The sequence below is a fragment of the Lygodium microphyllum genome, chromosome 29, assembly GCF_053477565.2.
Source record: "Lygodium microphyllum isolate KBCC chromosome 29, Lygodium_microphyllum_v1.1.10, whole genome shotgun sequence".
Classification (NCBI taxonomy): Eukaryota; Viridiplantae; Streptophyta; class Polypodiopsida; order Schizaeales; family Lygodiaceae; genus Lygodium; species Lygodium microphyllum.
Window position 1 is genome coordinate 17,814,610 of NC_141163.1, and position 25,771 is coordinate 17,840,380.

The 25,771-nt window shown below is 42.6% G+C and overlaps 1 protein-coding gene across 2 annotated transcripts; it reads left to right on the top strand.

Moving 5' to 3' along the window:
• The first annotated feature begins 399 nt into the window (after positions 1-399).
• Positions 400-24,795, top strand: LOC148010419 (uncharacterized). Of its 2 annotated transcripts, XM_087671316.1 has the most exons (10): positions 401-940; positions 1,032-1,241; positions 2,417-3,280; positions 3,587-3,949; positions 4,099-4,148; positions 9,088-9,171; positions 9,267-9,372; positions 22,827-22,898; positions 23,000-23,116; positions 23,233-24,795. In XM_087671316.1, exons 2-10 carry the CDS (start codon positions 1,173-1,175, stop codon positions 24,007-24,009), a joined length of 2,502 nt encoding a protein of 833 aa, XP_087527442.1. In that variant the 5' UTR covers positions 401-940; positions 1,032-1,172; the 3' UTR covers positions 24,010-24,795. The 2 variants fall into 2 exon arrangements, with proteins under 2 accessions (XP_087527443.1, XP_087527442.1); XM_087671317.1 differs by having other exon boundaries at positions 400-1,241; positions 3,602-3,949.
• The last annotated feature ends 976 nt before the right edge of the window (positions 24,796-25,771 follow it).

A 25,771-nucleotide genomic window follows, 5' to 3' on the forward strand; every position in this document is an offset into this window, starting at 1 on the left:
AGGCTTTACATTGCCACGTAAACCAACAATCCAATCAAGAACTTGTGAATTTTATGAGCGGTCGTTAAATATATTCACACGCAATGTAAAGAAAGCATGATCTACACAAGCATCCGTCTGCCATTGTGTGAACCGGGCCTAATTCTGTTGTTCATTCCTATGTGGAGCTATGTTCACTCATTGTTATAATATAGTTTTCTAAGCTTTCACAGTTTAAGGAAAAACAATAGGACGAAGGAAGGACCTTAATAATGCTGGTAATCAATACCAAAGGGATCCCTAGCTGGATTATGCAAAGATATGATATATGATTACATTTTTGGTCAATATATAAATAAATAAGGGCGTTAATGATGCTCAAGTTTAAACTTCTTCCTCAGCAACAGTTTTTTTTTGGCACTTGAACACTCCACTTCGCCACTGTTGCCAGCCTACTTGCTATCCTTTCGGCTTCTCTCTCTCTCTCTCTCTCTCTCATTCGTTCATTCTTCTTCAGCGTTTCCTCATCGTCCTTATCGTCCTCCATAGCCTTCTGCATTGCCATTTCCCGATCGTCCGTTTTTATCTCCCTTCCCTTTCGTGCCATTGGAATCCTAATTAAATGCGAGCTTGCCGGCTTCCTCTCCGTCGCCTCTTTCTGCGCCTGAGATCCTGCTCCCACTTTTCCTCAGCTGCTGCGATTTTGGCCTGCCAATACCCTATAGCCTTCGCCTCAACCTTTCCATAGCTCGTCTCGGTCTCTTGACATGCTTCCCTTGTTAATGCTGGCCGGCTCGCTTCGCGGACACGTGATTTGTCCCCCCTGCACTGGGATTCTTCCGTTCTAGTCTTGCGAGGCAAGGGAACATACCATTTTTGCTGTTGTAGAAGCACAATCAGCCGCTGATCACGCATGATTGATGACGTTGTCACTCCGGAGTCCGTATCACTGATCATTCAGGTCAATCGGGGTACCACCTCTTTGGAAACATGTGGCTGTTTTTCTGAATGACACAAGGATTCGGTCCAACATCTGGCTTTTCTTCTTAAAGGCATAGGGATCAGGAACAACATCTGCGTTTCTGCCAATTTTCTTAATGACATAAAAATCAGAACCAACGGCAGGTGATCAGCATTCAGAAATTCCGGCAGCATTAGCACTGGGACCTCTTGCCCCTGTCAGAAGGCTTGCAATGGAAACAGGAATAGCATGCTTGGGAGGCTACGATGAGCAATCCTTTGATCACTATGCGGATTCACAGGTACTGTTCTAGGTCTCTCTCATTCCATCATGTACCACATCATGCATCTGAGTCCCATAAATGCTGCGAACCATTGCGAACATTCTGCCAACACCCTTGTCACTTTAAACATACGCTCGAGAACCTGCCTTCTTCACACATACACACCTTATCAGGGCTGCTCAGGTCTTTCACTACCAAGTTGAACCCGGTTGATTGCACCTGATTTCTATCACACGCTTGATCCTTTGTTTTAATGACCCGAGTCTGAAAGCCTTACTGTTAAAATTGCTTATGGTTTGCTCTACGTTGAGATTTGTGAGGTGCTGCAGGGGCTTTGCACGACCAATTTGTTCCCCATTGAGTTGTTGATATTGTTCATCCAGGCCTCCCTTGAAGCTTACATGCTCATGTATGTTCAGATACTTATCCAACATTCTTATCAGAAGGGGATACCACAAGCGCATTTTGGCACCTCAACAACATGCACTCGTTTCATCATTGCTTTGCTAGAGCTGCTTTGCTTTCAGCAATTTTATGCCTGTGAAGGAAGTATCACCTGCGCAACGTCCAAGTGCTCCAGGTGGCAAACCTTGTGATCATTTGTGTCCAGACTTAGGGGGGTATCGGTGTTTTGCTTTTCTCATCTTTTCCAGTCGGTTGATTCTCTCTTCCTATTCCATGATAATGGAGTTGAACAAACCATTCAAGGCTGAAAATGGACACTACTGACACAGCTGTCAGTATGGACTTGATTCAATGAAGTGGACATGCCTTGTTTGAAAACACAGAGATATAACAGACTCACTGAATTTGCCAGTTATGGGGAGGCACATGCAATTGTGCATGCTTTGAAAAGCAATGCTATCTATGTGGTGCAAATTTCGAACTATGTTTTGACATGATAAAATTAAATGGATGGCCAATCAAACAAATCTCAACATATGATGATATTTCTTGTCATTGGCATTATTTGTTTCAATGAGGCCAAACAACATGTTGTTTTTTCTGTTGCTGCCTCTATTATTACTGTTTGCCTGGTTCATAACTTCCATTTCTTCATTTTGCTTCATCTGTGAGACCCATGCTTGATTTTTCTTAATGTATGCTGCTCCTAATAGGGAACAGAGCTTTGATCTTCTCACTTTTGAGAAAATCTAACTAATCTCATTTTTTGATGATGATATCATGGACAGGCTCTTAGTTCTTTTGATGGAGCACTGGGTGACTCAGTATCTTTTGGAAGGTTTACAACAGATGCTCTTTCTTGGGTAAAAAGGTCATCCTTTATTCACAATCCTTACCTTGAAGAACTTGGAAGCTGCTCCACTGCTGGTTCTGTACGTCAGAAAAAGGCTTATTTTGAAGCTTACTACAAAAGGAAAAAGGCGTTGGAAAAAGCAATGGCAGAGGGTAGTGCAGCTGAGGAGCTTGTTAAAGAGATGGCTGAAGAAACTGAATTTGTCAGGCATCAAACATTTAATGATTCTAGCAATGAGGGAATAAACTCAAGTATTGTGAATACAGTTGAGGGTCAACATATATTAGATGATGGTGTGGTGTCTGATAAACTGGAAATAGCAGGTCCAACTCAAAAACAAGTTAGTGATTCCTTAACAGTTGATGAAACTTCCCAGAAGACAATTCTGGATACTCAACTGTACATTTCTGAAGATGGTTCAGAATCAACAAGGCAGGGTGAGACTTTAGCACTTGCAGAGAGCTCCCAGGATTTGATTGCCAAATCTCAAGTGTTAGTTTCTGAAGAAGATTCAGAATCAACAATGTGGCAAGACACTCAAATCTCACCAGATGTCGTGGCACCTGATATGCATCACCAATTTGAAAACTTGTCAGCTTCTCTGACAGATCCAAGTCAAGGAGCGGTTTCAGATGATGACAAACTTACATATGGAGATGCTCAGGGATCACCCAAGCAAAACAGTATCATGTCTCAATCAGAGAATTGGAGTGAAATAGATAAAGTTGATGGTGGGAAGGTTACTGAAAGTGCTGATAAATCTGAAGCCACTGGACCTAATGAGTCGTCTGCTTCACAGGTGAGTTGCTTGAAGCTTTCTGGGCCAGGCTTTCCAAAAAGTGCCCAAATTTTTGTGTCAATATGGCCTGCCTATTAGCATTTTATCTTGGAATAATGGCTCAGAACTGTATCTATGTGTATCCTTTTTGTTGATACACTCAGGGCATCTAAATTTTCTGATGTCTGCTTGTGCATGTTGTTGGATGTCATGACAAGATTTTGAAGATTTAGCGAACAAAGTTCATGGAAAGATTCATACATGTCACAGCTGGTGGGCTGCAGTCTTTTATGCTGTGTTATTGGTAACCTTATGTTTCTAATGCAGGACTTTTCTGGTCAGCCAATGTTTGGCCATATCCAGGTGAAACCTAAAAGAGCTTCACAGAAATTCTCACAAAGCTCAAGAGGTTTATCAGTTAATGGCACATCTGCAAAACTGGGTAAACCTAATGGAGAAGCCAAGCAGCATGGGCGCATAATAGAGACTAAAAGTCACGCACGGCCAATGGGTACTGGCCATTTGAACTCTCATGTAACAGTGCCACAGCCATTTGCACTGGCAACGGACAAAAGGGCCTCTGGGCTAGAAAACATACCTGAAACTGAGGGCACCAATGGGACAAGACCTACAAGGAGACCTGTTTCAAATGGTCACATGCATAGTTCTGTGACATCAAAGAAAGGGCAGGTATGACATATTTTTTTCCCAGCTGTACATTTTATTTGTTAACGTAAAAAGAAATGACAGTAACCAGCCCATAGTGTTTGTGCTGCTCTTCTGCTTTGACTTCATTGAGGTGGGCGGAGTGTTGATGTCCAGTCTTTCATGCTTATCAGGTTTCTATGAAAGTGGAAGGAAAGTCTCCAGGCACGGATGGAAGCAAAAAGTAAGGTTTTTCTAGTACTAGAATCCTTTTTAATTCAATCACCAGTGCATATTTATTTTTAATCTTTAGCAAGATCTGAAAGAGGTAGAAGCTCATCCATGTTTATCCATGTTCTTCATATTATCTTAGCACTAACATGGGTGGTCTTTGACTTCTCCAGTAGCATGGCTGAAGATAGCAGCTTTGCATACAGGTGGAGCTTTACAGGAGTGTACCTTCAAGTACTTGAAAAAGTACAGATTTGCAGCAATATCATCAATGTATGAGAGGGATAGAAAGAGAGAGAGAGAAAGAAAGTATTATTAATGTTGTCAAAAGGCCATTAGACCTATGAAGAGTGTTTTCTTAATCAATAAGAATTATATTAAAAAAAAAGTCTTCAACGAGAAGCCCGGCCAAAAATAGTCCTGTAGTCAGAGATTGCATCTTTCTCATCTCCAAGTGTGTAAGATAAGTCCACTTACTTGACAAGTGTGAGTGTTGTAGCTAGCTTGTAGCCAGCAATTGGTATGTGGGGGGTGGGCCATTTTAGGCCGATGAGTTCTTACACTCCAATGTGTCTAGTGGTATGTGTGTTCTACGAAATAAAGTATTACGTCACGTGTTATCTTGTTTAATAAGACAAAATCTATCTTAGACAAAACTTAGACATAAAGTAGAGACTTGAACTTAGTCGTAGCCTAAAAAGGGCCTCTAGTCAGGGTTGCATCTTCCTTATATCTTAAATAGGTAAGATATGTCCACTTCCTAGGGGAAGAAGCTTTGTAGCTAGCCAGTGATAGGTGGGGAGTGGGAAGTTTTTGGATTGACATGTCATTGTCGTTTGGTGGGTTGTCATTTTAAATACATCAATGCAACATTTGGCTGTTAGGGCACCTATATAGCCTCATAGCATTTGGTCTATCAAAGTGATTAGTGATCAATCTTTTACTGTGTTGCAGCCTCTATAATGTGTCAAGCATCTCTACTTGCTTTGACTAGCTTGCCTTAGACATGCAACTCCAAAAGCAAGAGTTTGGGTACTCTTTGGAAAAACTAACCAAAATCCTCTCTGGACTTACTTTCCATCTTATATTTCAAAGTTACATTAAACTTATATTATTTTTTTAAGTGTGCTTCTTTCCCCTTGTGTCATTGGTGTGTAATGGGCATGTAGGACTCTTGTATGGTTGAAAAACAAAGAAAGGAAGATAATATTTCGGGTTTCATTAGATATGGATAGCTCTTGAGGATGTTGCAAAAATTGCATTTTGTATGCAGAATGTATGCTATCAATTCTTGATTTTACCTTTTGGGTTGACAAATTTTCTCATGACATTTCAATAGACGATGAACAATTTATTGTTTGTATCTTTGAAAGTGGATGCTGGTCTTTCTTGATGTCAGGCTCATTTATAGAAGGCCATTGGAGGAACTCACAAATCACTTGTGCATTGTGTTACGTCTCTCAAGATGTGCGATATTTTTGCAAAGATATCTAAGTGTGAGTTCTTTCACATGGAGCTTTTGTATCTCAGACATGCCACGTTAGTTGATGGCACTAGGATTGACCTAAGAAAAGGTATGACTAGTGCTTGATTGGCCTATTCTTAGGACTGTTAGACAGGTGAAATCTTTTCTAGGTTTCATTGGGTTCTTTTGGAAGCTCATCAAGGACCATGCTAAGGTTGTTGAATCCTTGACCTATGTGCTCGAGGATATTTGGAGCAAGAAAAAGCACGTTAGTTCACTTGGTGTTTGTACAAGTGAGCTCGATGAATGATCCCCAACATTGAAACGGGTTTACTATTGTAGATCATAGATCCAAATAGACCTTAGAAGGTTCACATGGATACAAATGATTTTGCTATAGGTGCTGTTCTGTACCAGGCAAGTAGAAAGTGCTCATAGGAGTGTTGAGCTATCCAAGTCTTCAATCTTGGCCAAAAGCGTAGGTCCTTGCAAGGTTTGTCCTTGGCCATCCTTGGCCAAAATGGGAGCCATAAGCATAAATAACAAAATGAGATGTTAGGACACATCTACCTCGACTCAAATGAAGGTGCCTTTGGTGCTTTAGTGAAAGGTTTGTTGAGCCACCAATTTGAGGCTTTGCACTTAAATTTAATTACTGTGTACTAACCCCTAATTTAGTCTCCTTAAAATGACCCCAAAATGGAACTTGGCAGTAGGTCAAGTGCACCGCAAATCCTCTACAAATAGGAGTCGATGTGAGTGCATCCCTTAATCCCTTCATTCCAGCCAGCTACCTTCAGCCCTTTTATTGCCCACTGCTGCCCACACCCCTTCTTGGAGGACATCTCTATTTGTGGAGCTTCGTTTAGTGCTGCCCCTTGCTGTCTATACAGTCTACCAGCCAGCTGACCTGATTTAGGGAGCTTCCACTGCATTGCTTTCATTAGACACCCATGGTGCAGCTCCCCACAACCTGTTCTAGCCTGTCCACACCTGCTTTTTCATCTGTTGGCTGTTGCCCTGCTGTTCACGATCCATCTTCTGCCTCCTACACCTTCAGGCTTCACCTGCCTGAGCAGGTGGTCCAGCCCGCCCCTCTGGAGACTTCCACTGTGCAATCTACACTCCAGGCCTGCATTTTGACTGCTGGAGGTCATCTTGGAGCTTCTGCACTTGCGCTAGCTGCCAGACAGGCTGCCTTGCCAGTCACATGCATGCTGGAGAGCATTCGGCTGCTGACATCATTGTACATCATCTAAGCATCTGTGTTTTGCAGCTGATCAGCTGTGCACATTGCAGCCAACTCACTCAAACATCACCAAACTTATTTGGACCGCTGCTGTGCACTTTGGATCCATTTAGAGTATGACACATTCTTGGAGCTGACATTGGTGTCTCCAACTACTTTAGCTCACCTCATCCCTAGTTCGCCAAGACACGAGGTTTGAGGCCCATTGTATCCAACGTTTAACTTAATTCATACATTCAATCATTCATTACTTTGAGTTATCTTCATCTTGAGTTCTACTATTCACTGTGTTAGATGTACACTCTTGAGTTTTCTATCTCTGTTCAAGCACTTTTGTACAAGGTTACAGATGGATCTCACTACGAAAAGGTTGGCAAGCTTAAAGATGTGAGATAATAAGAGTAGTAATGTGCAGTAGAACAGAGAAAACAAGCTTGAGTGAGCCCTGCGAGAATATGAAGATTTTCAAGTGGGAAGGGTAACATCTCAGTCAGTATCATAGATATCTGAAACAAGCGTGGTGCTACACTCCCCATTTTCTGGAACGGAAGATCTCATGGAAAAGCATACTCAGCCACTTGTGGCTGCACGTTGGAGGTAGATGGCAACTCAAAATGAGAAATCCAGGTTGCATGTTGCATGTTGCATGCCCTCAATGGAGGCAAGATGCGCTTGAGGACTAAAGTTCAAGGGAGGGGTGGTGTACTAGTTAGACAAACCTTTTGGTGTTGAGAAGGGGGATGACTGAGGTGATTGTCCATAGGTTAGATGACCGGCAGGTCTTCACTGATTGTTGCAAGCAGTTCATGGACATGGTGAATGAGCAGTAGCTGGTGGCTGTTCAAATGAAACTCTTTAGCGAAATAACCTGCCTTTTGGCACCGGTGGCAACACCTATGCTTCTATAGTATAATATGTACATGAACAACAGTATTTGGGCACGCATGCGATGTTCTATAGACATAGAATCGCTATTTAGCCTGAGAACAGCATCATGATGCATCTAGATATGTGTTAAGAGTGCATTTGGGTTAGTTTGTAGTGTGAAATGCTAAACATGGGGAGATCCGAGATACATCAGGCAAAGCTGGATCAAATTTAAAAGCATGCATGCACTCTGGATGTAGGAGTAAATTTGGGACTGATTTGCTGCTGCACAAATTAGGATTTTTAGCCAAAACCCTAATCTTGTTACAATCCATTTGAGTTAGTTTTGACACTCAAAAGGATACTTATGGTAAGAGCAACAGTTGGCTGAGGCAATAGGGCAAAGCTGGGTTGAGTTGAAAAGCATGCACTAGGAATCAGTGACAAATGGCTGGTTTGCAATGGGGCATTATTGAAAGTATCAAACCTATGTCATTGCCATCAAAGTCCATCTTACGTTGATTAGCAAGGCGAACAACCATTTGTAAAGCTCTTTTTCCAAACTCATAAAGAAATGCCGGAAGAGGCAAATAAGCAGTGTTGAATCTTGTTGGAGCATTCTAGCTCTACTGTTGGGAGTTATCGTTTGCTGATTTACTGGTTTTAGTTCATTGTGGTTGTTAGTTTAGAATATTTTTGAAATACTCAGCATGCGTCTTTTGACATAAAGCATGTATGATGGCAGCATCACACCACATCATCCCACCTCCTTTATGGTATGCTGAGTTTATGAACTTTTTTTGGCAGTCAAATCACACCTCCTTGTCCCCCACCTTGTAAAGGCTAATGTTTGTCCATACAAGCTTGAACTCATAGCAAAGACATGGCGAATGTAACAATGATCCATATGTTGGCTGTAAGGCTAGGCTATGATAATGCTCCTTTGGAGTTAAAACATTTGAATTTAAGTGCATCTTCATAATGTATGTGGTTGAATCTAGGTGCATCTTGAGTCTTGAGAATGATGTTCAAGTATACTTTCATAAATTATAGGAAGTGCATGGCAATTGATCACTCAAGGCCCTGTTGTTGCATGCATTTCACAAATTTTTGAGTTTTATGCCTTGTGAAGTCGCATGTTTTTATAGGTTGATCAAAGTATTGCAAGTTTTTTTGCTTGGCCTAAATATTTTTGAATTATGAACTCATCAACTTGTGCCTTGGCCCTTAATGCAAATTCTACATGCCAAATGGGAGGCTTAAATATATCTGATGTGCTATGCATGTCTAGATTTTGTTTTGCACCTGTGTTTTCGCCTGTACACATTTAGTGCTCAATATTCTTTAACAATTTGAGGTGTGTCTTTTCAGGGTGTTGAACGAACAGAACCTGCAGCAACCAAAGGTTCGGGCAGAAATAAAACACCAAAATTTGCCAACCGATGTTATGCCTCAGTATCCTTAGCATTGCTTGGATCTACCCATTACTACTTGACAATGAGTTTTGGCATGCCCCAAGTTTCCTTTATTTCTCCTTGACAACTGGGCAGTCAAGCTCAAGACAAGAGCATGGGAAAAGTACGATCAAGCTTAGCAAAAAGCAAGACAACTACATTTAATCTGAGAAGTGATGAAAGAGCTGAAAAGAGAAAAGAGGTATGAACAAATTGGGCTAGCATTTGGTTTGAGAAGTGATGAAAAAGCTAAAAGACAACAGTGGTATGAACAAGTTGGTGACTGGTTACTTGGGTGAGGGGTTTCAAAACCTAAGACTCATGCATGCACGTCTCCTAAAGAAACAGTACTGTACCTACTTTGGGGCTGCTGAGCAATAGAGTCCTTTAAATAGACAAGACTTGTAAAGTAATTACATGCTAGATATCCTTCCCATATATACGGGAACAGTTTTGGATGTTTGGCAAATTTCTTTTGGGTTATCAAAGTACTTCAAGTTCTTCAGTTGGGCTAGTTATTGAGTGCATTGGATAGTACATGGAAAAGATGAATCATGCATTCCTTGGACTGCAAGGTTTGGATGACTGCATTTTCTTTAGTTGCTGTCTCTTTGGAGACATCTGATAAAAAAATTCTATAGTTGCTCATTGCAGTTCTTATATGAGAAACTGTTATGTTGGTGATTTGCATATTACATATGGATGTATTTTACCACTTTTGGAAAGTTTTTCAATAATCATTGCTTTGAGAACCATCCCCTTGCAGGCTAGTGAATCAAAGAACAATGGTTTCACAATAGAAAAAGCTGTGAGGGAAGTCCCCTCTATGTGTTCCTGCCTATTTTTGTTCAAAGTCCTTGAGTTTTTCTATGTGACACCCAGCTTTGAGCACTGCAGTTCCTTAATTGCTGAATCTAGCCACAATTGTGTCCTACATGTGTGACATCCTGGTTTTACACTGTTCTTTCTCACATTCTTTTTCTGTGTGTCTCAGCAGCAGTCCCTTCTCTCAAGTAGCTCAACCTGCTTGCCATACTGGACAGCACCTGGACAGTTCTCTTCCCTTATCAAGCCTCTTTTTGAGTGTAGCTTGCTCCAACGTGCTGCTAGTACTGCTGTGTGGAATTGTTACAGAAGAAGAGGTTTGCTAAGTTTTTGTGATTTTGACTGTTGAGGAAGAAGATGAAGAGGCTTTACAACTGTGGTTCTTGAGATGTGTGTGCTTTTATAGGGATCCATTGGGTACCTGATAGCTTGTCAGATCTGTAGGCCATTGGACCTGCCCCACCTGTTGGACTGCAGTCTGATTGCCCGATGTGGTTGAAGCTGGTACATCCACTCATGGCCCACCTATCTGCTGGTCTGAGTCACTGTTGCCTGTGCTTACTCACTGTTGCTGCTGCTATTAGAATCATCTGGCACGTATGCTGCATGCAACCAGTCCTGCACTTGTGCTGTTCGCTGTTTGATGTGGCCATCAAGTTGCCTCTGATGCTCCCCAATCTCCTTGCCTGTTTATGGTCTCTCTATGAATGGGTTTCTAGATCTTGTCTACATTTGTCTATGTCTCTATGGCTGCCTGGAAGTCAGCACTTGAAGATTTGTTTGTTTGGATATGTGTGTGATTAGCTGTTTGCATTTGCATATGCATATCGAGCAAAAAATGGATTCTAAACTTAATTATCTCTTAATAACAGCCCCGTAACTCAAAATTACCAAACTTTTATTAAAAAGAAAATGTGATTCTAGAGAGCATCTATGTCCCTTAAGCCAAACCCTAATTTGGGAGGACCCATCCATCTATAAATAGATAGGCTTCCCACCACACAGCCTTAATCCTATTTTGCAGATTGCTGGCTCTTGTATCTGTTGTCCACACCTTGTTTGTGGAGGATATCTTAGTTCGAACTGCTGTTCATTGCTGATCTACACTTGGTGCCTGCTGCCTAGCCTCTTTCATCTGCTGGTGACTGGTTCCAGCCTGTTGCCATCTCTTGGTTGGCTGTGTTTTACTGCTGATCTTGTCTTTCCATCATGTGTTTGGACCTACACAGCTGCCACTAGTTGCTGAGGTCACAATTTAGCTTGTGTTTTGCTTTTCTGCCCAGTTGTACAGCTGTCACATCATCATCTGCTGCTGCATTATGCTGCTGCAGCTGTTGCATGCACTTCTCTTGATAGAACTCCATTGTTTGTTGCCGGTTTCTCACTAATCCAGTCACACCTGAGCTGAATTTGCTCTTCCGTTGCATTACTATATTCACACCATTCATTTTTCCATCCAACACTTTTCCCTTAAATCTGAGTGTTGGAGTCATCTCCTTGATTGCTATGCGGTCTGAGATCGAGCCCAATGTATCAATTGTGATTTCGTGAGTAAACCATGCAGGATTTGGGGATCATTCCACTAGATTCCTTTTTTGAAGGGTTCGAGAAGATTTGTGCAGCTTGCACAGAACACCACATTTGTGTGTTTCATTATTGAGAACAGAACTTGGACCTTGGTGGATTGTCTGAGTCACGATAAAGTCATTGGGACTTAGTGGATCTTCTGGACCAAAATGATAGCTGATGGGACTTTGGATACAACTACAAGGCTCGCCTTATAGAACAAGGTTTTCTATAGAAATATGTCATGGATTATAAGGAGATACTTGTACTAGCCGCTCACCACAGTTGGCCAATTTATGAGATGAACATCAAAACCGTCTTTTTGAACGGTTATTTGGAGAAGGAAGTCTATATGGAGCAACCTTTTAGATTTTCTGTTGTGGATCACAAGGAAAGATCTTTCACTTATGGAAAGCTTTTTACGGATTGAAGCAAGTACCGTGATCATGGTTTCATAGAATGGTTGAGTTCCTTTAAATTCATGGTTTCTATTTTATCCCTTATGACTTAAATTTATATGTTCGATCAAATTCAAAAGGGTTTAGGTACATCTTATCATATGTTGGTGATTTACTCATTACATGCTCAAATTTTGCTACCATTGTAGAAGGTCTAGCTTAGCTCTACATTTGAGATGATTGTCAAATGTCTTATTTTTTGGGGATGAAGTAGTTAGATCTGGGACTCCTATTTTTGTTTCTCAGGAAAGTATGTACTTTAGCTAGTTGAATAGTTTTACATTGATTAGACATAGCCAGTGGTGAGGCCTCTAGATCTCAAGGTTGTCCTTTGTTGAGCATATATATAGATCTTGGTGATTCACATTAGGCCAAATTCAGCCTACTTAGTATCTTTTGCTTAGTGAGTATTTCAATGCACCAATGATTGTCTCCGAGCACTATGTCGACCACACTTTCGTCTCTGTTGAGACAGTTGTACCGTTTCATATAGTAATGCATTTGGATTATTCTGTTATTGAGGACATTTGGCAGTTGTTCTTTCACTGTTGTGACTATGTTGAGCTTTACACTCCGGACATTGACTGTAGAGTAGGATGTCGGTGTCTACCTATGTCGGCTCTGAGTATGATCACACTTCATTTTGTGGTGGTAGTGCTCAGACTTGATTACAAGTATCGCTAAGAAGCAAAAGAAGCAATAGGATGAAAATGTCCCTTAGGAAACCTGTCAGCTTCATTAAGGTAATATTTGAGGGGAACATGTAGAATTTCAGCCACGAGAAGTCTAGAAGCTATAGCCTTGGACTACTTGTTTGTGTGTATTGAGATATGTTTGGTGTATTTTTTCTTATGGACTCACTTATGGTTATGGTTTGGATTTACAAGGTTATATCATTTTAGATTGGACAAGAGATCCCGATACCTGCCGTTTCCACAGCTACTACATGTATTCTTTGAGCATGGCTTCCATTTCATGGCCAAACCATAAGTAGGAGAGTGCGGTTGCTTGCACAGTTGAGGTAGAGTAGCAGGTACTCTTCGATGGCACGACAAAGGTTGTGTAGTTGAGGAGCTTGTTGGTGGCATTTCATTTCCCATGTGTGACACTAACCGTTATCTTCCCTGACAACTAGAGTGCTATCATACTAGCTATTTTCTTTTAGCACTTTTAAATGCCTCAAGAAAATGAAAATCATGATAAAAAATGAACTTTTATACAAGATTCAATTCATAATCATTAACATTTGCTAAGTATATCATAATCTTCCTTATTATCTTGCTAAAGCACTTAGATATTGACAACTAAACCGCGATTAGTTGTCATGTGGATAAAGAAGTCTTGACCAATTTTTAATTTTGAGAACATGATGTGGATAGCTAGTATATTGTCTTATTGAGGTACGACTAATAGTTTTGAGTAATTCCTAAGCATATTTCGCATATTTTCCTAATATACTTTGTTATGTAACCCTATCATGAGTCAAGGAATTAAGCTTACTGGAGTAAATCACCACTTCACTAGAGAGCAGGTTAAGCTTGGTACCATCCATGTAGAGTTTGTGCCATCACTAGATACTTTTGTAGATATCTTGACCAAGCTAGTCAACCGACTAATTGTTTAGTACTTGCTACGACTTTTGTATGAGCATGATGTTTTGCAATGCCTTTTGTATTACCCATGGGCATTGACTTTTATACTCCTCTCCAAGTCCATCTAAACATGCTTGCACAACATCATTATTATTAATTGTTTCATTGGTGGACATACTCCTTCTTTTAACTTGATTTAGCTCTTCCTTGAGTTGTACCTTTGTGGCCTTTTGTGTCTACTTCAAATAGCCTTGCCAGATTCTTCCATGCAATAGCAAGGGTTTTAGATTCTTGCTAATAGCCCATCATGCTAACACAAAGATAGCCAATACATTACATTAATCTATGTTTGCTCCCAATTCTACTTAGCCTTTATCTGTTATATAGTAGCATTTTGTAGAGGAACTTCGAGTGCCGTTGCATTTTCTACTTCTATTTAGTTTCAACTGCCCTTGCCCTTCAAGAAGTTTGTAATGCTAAATTTCAATGCAAGACAATTGTTTTTATCGAGCTTCTAATTGACAATCTGGTTGAAATTGTTAGATATTCTGGGAGGACGAGCATGTGAGAGTGTGCAATGGAAAAGCAAACATAAACACGGAGAGAGAAGGGAAGAGAAAATTTGCAATGAAATAAGAGAATGGAAGAAGAAAATCTGCACTGAACTCCAAAAGAATGTAGAATACAAAGAGGACTGATTAGTCCTTGCACGCAGTCCAAGGTGTCACTAAAGAGGGCACCGGATCATGCTGATGATGGAAGGTAGCATCGGAAGATGGAGGAGAATCCTTGAATGTCGGGTGTTTTGAAACATGCAAAGAATAATGACTAGCCAAGTGAGAGGCACTATGATAAATAGCCAAAAGTAAAAAAAATTGGCCGGTTGTTGCTCGGAGGAGCCGTACTATAAATAGCTAAAGGTGTTCCATTCTATTTGGAGAACAAAGAATCTTGATAGTGACAAGGAGGTGAGTTAAGGGTTGGATGGATGTGGTTGAATGTGTTACAAACTACGATGTGTGCTCAAGGGGAGTTATATGATGAATTGGATAAAGATAAGTTTGAGTCATGTGCATTTGCACGTCCTATTGCAAAGGATGAGAAGTGGATGCATCAAGGTGTAGAATGGTGGGAAACCTTTGGGGTAGAGACACCAACTTTGTAGTGCTTGCTTAGGATATTGTCTCAAGGCACTTGTGCTTCACCATGTGAGAGAAATTGGAGCACTTTTTCTCTCATCCATACAAAGAAAAGGAAAAGGCTTAAGCCAAAGAAATGCTAAACAAGGAAAAGGATGATGAAAGGTTGCTTGCTTTGTAGGAAATTGTTAGCCAGTGTCATTTCCTGGACAGTCGGCCAGCGTACGGCAGCAGGCAGGATGCCACGTCAACAGAGTACGGCAGCAGGCAGGATGCTACATCAGCAGGGCTGTGCAGTCGGCTGCATTAAATGCAGTCGACCTAGTGCTGGGAATTCCTATTTTTTCGGCTATTTATTGTTGGCTTTGTGGACACTCCAGCATTCATCTTTTCAGATTTTGATCTTGAGATCTGTTGGCTGAGACAGACAGTGCTCGGGCTGACGGAGATCGAGGTTATCAAGTCGGAGACATACGCAGATATTTCCTCTGTCCCCTTGTGTATTTCTGCACTCTTATACAACATACTAACACCGCGGATTTTCTGCGTTTACACTGTCTCCTTTTCTCTCTCTCCTCTCTATGTTCACTCTCTCTCAGTCTTTGTCCTACGTTTCTGCATCGCTGCACTCTGACATGGTATCAGAGGGGTGAAGATGGACTGACTGAGGGCTGAACCTATGTGAAGAGGAGATTTCAGCGCGACACAAGGCTGCGTTTCCAGGATTCGAGGGTGAGCGGGAGGGCTGCGCATTGGATCAAGGCTGAAGCAAGCGTGGGCGTGTAGGAAAGGAGTCTAATCGGTGAATTTACTGTAGGTTTTTGCTGTTCGAAGGGGAGGAAGGCTGCGCTTAAGGCCTTCCATTGCAGATTTTACCTTTTCATCGCCTCCGACGGGTGAAGGAGGTTTGGGCAGTGGAGGAATCAGCCCTAGAAGGCTGCATTTTCACAGTCAGAGGGGGCTGCTTTTGCGTTTGTCTAGGTGTTGCAGGTTAACATGTCTATAGAGATTGATTTGGAGTTCCAAGCGATCATGGACAGGAAGGTGCTTGTCCTACTGGCTCTTCCATCAGATCAAAAGCTTGATGGTGAGAATTACCGCATCTGGCCGGTGATGATGTTGGCCATTTTAGAGTCTTATGATTTGGCGGAACTAGTGATGGAGGACATTAACAGGCCCTCGGTGAGGGATGAGTCCAAACTCTCTTCCAATGCTCATGCGGAGTTGACCAAGGCCTAGTCTCATTGGGACAAACTGAATGCCAGGATCTGATCTTTTCTATTTTTGTCTTGCACCACAGCCGTGATAGCTCACATCGAGCACTTGTCGGTGGCTCGTGAGATATGGCTGGAGCTCGACTAGATGTACAACCGGATGACCCTGATGAAGAGGATTTCTTTGGAGGTGCAGATGCGGACTTTGTCCATGAATAAGTCTTCTTCGCTTCGAGAACATATCAACAAGCTTCGGCAGCTTCAGATGCAGGTTCAAAATACGGGGAAGCCTATTTCCTTCGAAGACATGGCGATCACTTTACTATCCCGGTTGCCACCACGATTCGGTACTTTTTATTCCGCTCTTATTGCTTTAGGGTGGGAGTCGACTCTTCGGTGGGAAGAGTTGGTTTCTATGGTCTTGGACCAGGAGGAACAATTGAAGGGAACAGAATGCTTCCAAATCGGAGGCATTGGTTGGTCAAGCCTCTCAGAAGAAGGGGAAGGACCAAAAGAAGAAGAAGGAGGACAACAAATCCAAGAAGGACAAGGAGAAGGAATCGACTTGCCATATTTGTGGAAAGACCGGTCACTGGAATAAGGATTGCTCCGACAAAGACAAGAAGGATACCAAGAAGAAGGACACGAAGGACTTTGGAGCGGTGGCTGCACCCTCATCAGCTACTTTTCTACACATAGCAGTCATTGAGGACTCTACACCGACGACTTCTGATGCTGCGATGACAGCTCCCCAGGCTCGAGAGTGGATTGTGGATAGTGGTGCCTCACGGCAACATGACTCCTTCTTCCGTTGGTGTTGCCCATTTGCGACCTTCGCGTGGGCAGATTCTCATTGGAGACAGCTCTTTTGTGTCTATTGTTGCGCGGGGTGAGATGCAGCTTATTCCAGATGGACGTGGTGGTACCCACACCTCCGAGGTGTTGCATGTGCCAGGTTTGGGGTATCATTTACTTTCGGTCCATAAGATTTGTGCTCTTGGCCTCTTGGTGGAGTTTGACAGTGATACTGTTCGAGTCCTTGATCGTGGATCGAGGAAGGTTCTCTTTGCAAGGTATGAGGAGAATGGCGTCTACAAATTGAAGTCTTCTTCAACTCTTACTTCTCTTCTTCTTACTTCTCAGACACAGTTCGAGTTATGGCATGCTCAGTTTGGCCACCTGAACTACGAGTACCTTCAGAAGGCATCGCGAGGGTCGTTTGCCGGACATAGTGGTGAGCCATCAACCATGTGTCTTGCATTCATGGGAAACTGCATTGGGATGCAATTTCCAACAAAGCTTCTAGGCGGTCTACTTCACCCATGGAGCTCGTATCTACGGATCTTTGTGGCTCAATGAGGATCGAGTTCCTAAAGGGAAGCTTGTACTTCATATTGATCGTAGATGACTACAACAGGATGACGTGGGCCTATTTCCTGACTTTGAAGTCGGAGGTTTTCTCTCACTTCTAGGATTGGCTTCTCCTTGAGGAGAACCGTTCTGGCTGGCGGACCGAAGACCTTGCGTTCAGACAAGGGAGGTGAATTTATGTCTAATGAGTTTGCTCGTTTTTGTGCAGACAAGGGTATTCAGCAGGAGTTTGCTAATACCAACACTCCCCAAGAGAATGACATTCTAGAGCGGAAGAACCGAAGTGTGATCGAGATGGCACGCACCATGATGGAGCATCGATAGACATCTCAGTTTCTGTGGGCCGAGTCAGTGGCTACCGCAGTTCACATCCTCAATCGATCTCCCACTTCGGCCGTGGGCAGGATGACACCTTTTGAGGCTTACTTCGGAACTAAGCTTGGTGTCTCTTATTTCAAAATCTTTGGGTGTAACGCTTATGTGCACATTTCGAAGATGCATCGTGATAAGTTCGAGGCGGCTTTCCGATGATAGGTTTTTGTTGGCTATAGCTCCCAGTCCCAAGGTTATCGTTTGTTTGATCCTGATAAGCGAGATGTCTACATGAGCCGAGATATGCGGTTTGTGGAAGTTCCAGCCATAGAGGGGGGTGAGGAGCACCCCGTCCTTGGAGATCCAGGGGAGAGTTGGGCTCCCGAGACAATTCCTTTGGAGCCAGAGCCTCTTGATGGAGATTTTTCTTCTGATTCAGAGTCTCCTCTTCCACCGGCAACCCCCGAGGAGCTTCCGCCAGTGGATGTTCTTGAGTCTTCAGTAGATGGAGAGCGACGGGGAGAGGTTCGTTCTCCTCCTCGTTGGGCCCATGACACACTCAGAGATTCAGGGATCGAGGATCCCTGAGGAGTGGGAACCGTAGGATGGACTGCGGAGGTCATGGAGGAATCAGACACATTCTTCGGAGCCTCTCTGCTCCAACTATTGTTTGCTGACCTGTGTTATGCAGGATCGAGAGCCCACTTCTGTGAAGGAGGCTTTGCAGTTTGATCATTGGCAGAAGGCCATGGAAGCCGAGTTGGAGGCTATTAAGAGGAATGACACTTGGTTTCTTGTGCCTCGTCCCTCTCACAAGAAGGTGATTGGTGTCAAGTGGGTCTTCAAGACCAAGTACCTTAGCGATGGTTCTTTGGACAAGCACAAGGCTCGCCTTGTTGCTAAAGGTTTTACTCAACGCCCAGGCATTGATTTCCATGATACTTTTGCCCCCACTGCTCGTATGGCGACTATTCGCGCTGTTCTTGCCTTGGCTGGCCATAGGAGATGGCCTGTTTATCAGTTGGATGTGAAGTCGGCCTTTCGGAATGGTGACTTGCAGGAGGAGATCTATGTTGAGTAGCCTCCTGGCTTTGGATCCTCGGATGGGAACGTTTACAGGTTGAAGAAGGCCTTGTATGGCCTCAAGCAGATTCCGCATGCATGGAACAAGAAGATTGACTCATTTCTTTAGTCGAAGTTGGGATATCGGCGCTCCAAGGCCGATCCGCAGCTTTATGTGCACACCTCTGAGGTTGGTCGTGTGTTGTTTGTGTTATATGTTGATGATTTGATTTTGACAGGGGATCATGCACAGAAGGTCCGAGAGACCAAGACAACTTTACATTAGGCATTCGTGATGATAGATTTGGGGCTTCTTCATTTCTTCTTGGGTCATGAGATTTATCAAATTTAGAGGGGGATTTTCATCTCTCAGCAGAGGCACATTCAGGAGCTCTTGGTGACTTTTGAGATGGAGACTTGTCGGCCCATTACTACTCCTATGGATCCAAATTGGAAGGCCACTTCACACTCAGATTCTCCCGTGATGGATGCTTCACGCTACCGTCAGTTGATTGGATCCTTGATTTGGCTTCTCAACACTCGTGTTGATCTTTGTTTTGCTGCGGGTCTTTTGGTAGGGTTTATGACAGAACCCAAACATGTGCATTGGCAGGCTGCCCTGCAGATTCTTCGGTATTTGAGGGGGACCTCTGATTTAGAGATTTCTTATACCGCAGGTACAAATGTTTTAGATCTGGTTCTTGTAGGTTGAAGTGACTCGGATTGGGCTGGCGATGTGGATCACCGTCGGTCTACTACAGGCTATTGCTTTATCTTGGGTACAGGTGTTATCTCTTGGAGTAGCAAGAAACACCCCACGGTCGCCCTTTCTTATACTGAGGCGGAGTATCAGGTTGCGTCTTCCACCACATGTGAGGTTGTGTGGCTTCAGAGATTGTTGGAGAAGCTTGGCTACCCCCAGCCTTGTCCTACTCTTCTGCGGTGCGACAATGAGAGTTGCATTGCCTTGGTATGGAATCGTGTATTCCATGCCTAGACGAAGCACATTGAGATCCAGTATCACTTCATTCGGGAGAAGGTTTTGGATGGGATCATTGATGTGGAGTATTGCAAGACAGAGGATAATCTTGCAGATTTGTTTACGAAGGCACTTCCCCAAGCTCTTCTTCGGCAGCATTCCAGATCTCTGAGTCTTTTGACCCGTTCAGGATCTGAGAGGGGGTGTTAGCCAGTGTCATTTCCTGGACAGTCGACTAGCGTACGGCAGCAGGCAGGATGCCACATCAGCAGCGTACGGTAGCAGGCAGGATGCCACGTCAGTAAGGCTGTGCAGTTGGCCAGTTTTCCTGCAGTCGGCTGCATTAAATGCAGCCGACCTGGTGCTGGGAATTCCTATTTTTTCAGCTAATTATAGACGGCTTTGTGGACACTCTAGCATTCATCTTTTCAGATTCTGATCTTGAGATTTGTTGGCTGAGACAGACTGTGCATGGGCTGACGGAGATCGAGGTCATCAAGTCAGAGACATACATGGGCTGACGGAGATCGAGGTCATCAAGTCAGAGACATACGTAGATATTTCCTCTGCCCCCTTGTGTATTTCTGCACTCTTATACAACATACTACACCGCAGATTTTCTGCGTTTACACTGTCTCCTTTTCTCTCTCTCTCTTCTCTCTATGTTCACTCTCTCTTAGTCTTTGTCCTACGCTTCCGCATCGCTGCACTCTGACACAAATGAGAGAGGAAGATGATGAAAATTCAGCTCCTGTGATAGTAGGTGCATCTAGTGCTGGTATCTCTAGTGTGTCATAGGATGAGGTGGAGGATAAGGATGAGGATGCGGGAGATGGGGATGAGTCTTCTCGAGTCGAACGTGCCACAATAAGTCTAGACTCTACAATCTTGAGTCTTGACCCTTCTCTTTAGTCTCTTAGGTTATCTAGAGTCTAGAGTACTATGATGTATTATGAGCCATGACATTTTGTGATCTTAGTGGGCTGATTATAATTTATGAGTCATGTGTCATGACTTTTTGTGACCTTAGTGGGATGATTATAATCTCAAAAGTCATATGGTTCCCTTGTCAAATGTCAATGTCTTTTATGCTTGCTTTTCAAAGTGTAAGCTTTGTTAAAATGTTTACAATTTCATATTAAGGTTCAACTTATCATTCTTATATTTTTCTAGTCTTTTGAGAAAAAAATTAGAGCTAAGGTTTTAATCATACTTCAGTCATATTTTCATACCTGTACATGTATGGAAGTATGAGACATATGTTACAAACTATGGTCACCCTTGTTTTGAGGTGCCTTTGTATCTTGAGAGTTCTTGCTACCTCTGGTCTTCCATTCCAACTCATAGAAGGTCAGCAATCGAGGCAACGAGAAAATGTGCTAAATGAAGAACTAACACTCCAACTCATAGAAGGTCAGCAATCGAGGCAACGAGAAAATGTGCTAAATGAAGTGGAAATACTTTCCAAGAAACTTGCTAAAAAATAATGTAACTTGATTGTCATGTGGCTTAGCGAGTAACCACCGATATTTGGCCAACTTGACTTTTAGATGATCCCCTTAATGGAAAACTCATGAAGCTCAAAGTCTATATTTATTTGCGGAGTGTGATCTTGTGCCGCATAGCAATCAATGAGATGACTCCAACCCTCAAATGCGAGGGAAAAATGCTGTAACTGAGATTGGAAGTTAGGAAGCAACCCTTGCATTAACTCAACATTGGCTGTGGCATTTTGGGCTCTCCATCGACGGATGTGCTCAGGGTGAGCTAGTTGAGCATTTGGCATAGGTTTAAGAGTAACTACTAGGTTCCAAAGTCCTTGAGATTCAAGCACTTGTTGTATCAAGCTCGACCAAGTAGTAAAATTTGATCTGTTGAAACGAGTCTTATCTGTGACAGTATTCTTAGCCATAGCAACAGGAGTGGTATTGCTGTATGATGGATAATGTGTATAATGGGTATAGGGTGGGGGAGTGGAGTACGCTTGGGAATGAACCCTAGAGTGCCCACGATGCATGCGGAAAGTGTGGACAATGGTTGCAATGGTGGGAATGGACTAACTAGGCGTGGGCATGGTGACCGCATGAGTAACCACTAAAACATACGTACATGCGGTTACTAAGTTTGAACCTGCTAAAGATAGACGAGGTAACACAATGAATCTGCCATAACCAGGACTGGATTATGTGGGTGTAGTCTAGTTGTGGTGTCATTGGTATACCCTCCATGTTGGCCATCTAATATGCTAGTGAGTACAATCCCGCCACATCACCAAGGCGTGTAGTGGATACCAACTCGTGGAGCTCGACATCTCAACACTTGTGTGTTGGGAGTGGAGGATGTAGGAATTGTTTCATAGATGGTATAAATTTTCTTGCATGGATTTGTGACAATTTAGTAAGAATGCTATTGTACACATGATTGTTGGCTGCTTTTTGGCCTTCTATGAGATTTGTGGAACTTAATAGTGGGATAAATAGGTTGATGGATAGATAGATAGATAGGTAGGAAAGGCAAGCATGTAGGCAAGGTGGCAATGAGACATATGAGATGTCAGGAATAGCATGATGCCGAGCAGCTTTAGCAGATATGAGGGTGTCATAACCATGGTTGACTTCAGCATCCTTGTGTTGAGTAGGGAATGTTGATGTGTGAGTAGGCGATCCTCCATGATTAAACTGTAATATCATAGGGATGGTTCCCACTGTAGGGTGTTGCAACAATCCATTAAACAGGTCTTATAACCATGATGCATGTCTGCTATCCAGATTCCAGTCAATGAGTGATAGATACAGAATATGCTCCCAGATTTTTGCAAAACCTTTGTCAAGGTGGTAAGGGAAGTTTGTAAGAGAGGCAGACTTTCTTGACACAAAGAATTGAGTGTCTGTTTCTTACAGTAGCAGTCATTACTGTTTCATTCAACCTTCATGTGCTATTCTAGGTGTTGCTTCATGCTATGCATGCATGTATAGCAAGACAGTCCTGAGCAGACGTTAAAAGGAGTTTAATTTAATGGCACAGAGCAGTGAACAAGCAAGAGTGGTTTTCCATTCACACATTGTCTAGATAAGACATACCAGTTAGTTCATAACTCTTTTAAGTGCAGAGCTTACAGCTACTCTGTTACAATTTCAGTTCAATTCGAAGGTGGAGGCAAAGTTAATAGCAAAAGAAACAGAAAAAAATGAGGCTGAAGCTAAAACACAGGTGATATAATGTCATAGATGATGGGCATTCTTTGTTGTTTTGATAAATCTACCTTTTATTTCCTGCCACTGAAACTATATGTGCTCACCTACATGTATTAGGAAGAGGCCGAAGAAGAAATCAAGCAGCTTCGGAAGAGCTTAAACTTCAAAGCCACACCAATGCCTAACTTCTATCAAGAGTCATCTCAACAGAAACTGGAGACCAAAAAAGCTGTGGTATTTATGTAACTGATGTTTGTTTGTGTTGCAAGATAGTAAATTGAATTGCTGGTTTGGACTTCATCAGTGTTTTGATACCGATTTCTCTCTTTCTTGAATGATCTCATATGCAGGCACCACCAACACGTCCAAAGTCACCAAAACTTGGAAGAAAAAGCAATGTTGTTGAAGGTCATGTAGATCCTATCTCATCCCATGTAAATCCATCTGTTTCAAAGCAGTCCAAGCATACTGGCCTTGGTGGAGATCATCATTCTCACACTTCCAGAAACACATCTGCCCAACCTGTCGAAGGTGCCAAGAAGTCAGCCAAAACATCATCATCCTCTGAAAATGTTACACAACATTTGTCCAGTGCTGGTGAACTTCTGAATCCTGACCCATCTTCACATACTGCAATGGCCAGTTTGGATGACGTGCTGGAGCGTAAATTGTCCAGTGCAGAAGAGGAAACCTGCTCTTTGGAGGCATGTTGTGCATCCTCAACAATTGGAGAATCAGGAAGTAACACGACACAAGCTGGTGATGGTAGTTCAGTTGAAATGTCTGTCATGAATGCTAGAGAAAATGATGTGAAGGTTGTTGCAGAAGCTTTAAGTTTTCAAGATGATACTTCGACAGACAGTGCACATGGCAAAAGGGTGGAACAGGATGAGAGGTTAAGAAGTCGTAAAGAAGATGCTGTTGCAAATCGAATGCCAAAGAACACCTCACACCTCACGAATGGATTATCAGGAGGTGACAAGAGATTTTCAAGGAAGGAGTTGTGTGACAGAAGTTGTTCTACTTCTGATCCCCATCTGAAGAGGATAATGAAGAATGATGCTGCAAAGGTTTCTGGAAAACCTAGTCAGAATTTGGTCCTTGAGAAAACAGCTGTGGCGCAATAATGAAATTGACATATAAGCTGTGTGACAGGCTTGGTTTCCTACTCTATGCTTGCTGATGTTATCTAGAGCAAACAATCTATAATTTGAAGCTGTGGATGCTATAATAATATAACAGGCACTCGGGATGGCTAATGTTTAGACTTTGATACTGCATAATATCATGTGGATTCAAGTTTGAAGGCTCTCCATGGGAAGAAGTCAAGCAGTCCCATGGACAGAAGCATAGCCTACCTAATATTCCTGCAAACATTACAGGCGTGCTTCACGATCCAGTTTGCTTGGCAGGTTAGGTGTCAGATTGCAAAAGTTCATCCCAGCCATTTTACAGGAAGAGTTTTGAGCAGATCATTATGAAGGGTTTTGGGCATGCTCAACATTTTGCAGTCTTTGGAGCCTTGTCAGGTTGAGAAATTGATCAAAAGTCAAGACTCACAGAAGCTTGTAGCAGTGTGAATAAGGCTTTAACACAAGTCTGCCAGAGAATGGTAATTCCTTGTTTTCTTGGAAGAAGTGTGTTGCTCTGCATTGCCCCTCTCGATAAACAAGCAGATTGTCCAAGCGGAAGAGTATGGCAACCATTCTCCCAACCAAACATTTCTTTCATGGCTCAAGTAAGAGATAAGAAAGTTAATGACAGATTATGCCTGTATCTTTAAGGAAATTACTTGGGTGCAATATTGCCCATGAAGGTACCAATCCACATATGACTAGCAGTTAATAAGAGGTACTAAATAATATAATCACGAGAGAAGCATACTATTACAACATATTGATGAACTGTGCACATAATATCCAATCACATTGGCCTTTACCCCAACATCATAAACGTTGTAAACATAACCAATGCTTTTCTACGTCTAGAAATCGTAGAGACAAGTGTTTGGATTGAATGATTCTTTATAGTTAGGTGACACACTGATCGATCTACAATGAAAGACTTAAGACTAAACAAGGTAGGCACCCAACAAATGTTCAAAGGGCATGATAATTAAAGTCATGCACACCGTCACTGATCAGTTTTTAATGGCATCCTCAGCCGAACATTAATCCGTCTTGGAGTCATTGTTGGATCTTCTGTACAGCGCGTGCGGACTGTCCCATACTGTTTGCACGTAAAGTTTCCTGAAAGGAAAGCACATACAATTCAGCATAAGGTTGGCAGCTTTCAGAGCGCCCTATTCTTGCGGCTTTACTCTGGAGAGAAAATTGACATCTTAAGGATATCATTAGGGTTATTTAACACTTATTGTTTATTACCTTGGGAGAGCTAAGTGCCATGCTACTCAATTGTCGTCGTAGCACGCTGGTAGCGTCAAATTAACATTAGATGAATTTTCATCCCCGCTGGTACTTTGCTGAGGCAACTGTTCCTTTTTCCTGTCCAGGCCGTATATGTATTGGAATGATGACATTCTGTCTATTGGGTCTCATAGGCCACTGTGGCTCTTTAGAGTCTAATATAATCTCTCTCTCTCTCTCTCGCGCGCGCGCGCGCTCGCGCACACAAAGTAGCCATGAGTTGCAACATGCATTCGTTTTTATCATTTTAGAACGGGCAATTTTCTAAAAGGCGGCACACAGCTATCGTAGGAAGGTTTCACATCCTAGGCATTAGGCTATTTTAAGGTTATTTATGCAGTAAATCTTGGAGCTTTTGCACTTGATATCCATTTGTGTAGAGCACAGTAGAGGGCATCTTGAAGCGAGTTATGTCGTTTTGTTTTGTACGCTCTAAAGCTTCTTAGTGGACTTTAAATGGGTC

Coding starts and splice junctions, on each gene's coding strand:
- LOC148010419 (XM_087671316.1), top strand. CDS start 1,173: ATGGAAACAGGAATAGCATGCTTGGGAGGCTACGATGAGCAATCCTTT. Junction 4,149..9,087: donor GGCACGGATGGAAGCAAAAA/GTAAGGTTTTTC, acceptor GTGTCTTTTCAG/GGTGTTGAACGAACAGAACC. Junction 22,899..22,999: donor AGGCTGAAGCTAAAACACAG/GTGATATAATGT, acceptor TACATGTATTAG/GAAGAGGCCGAAGAAGAAAT.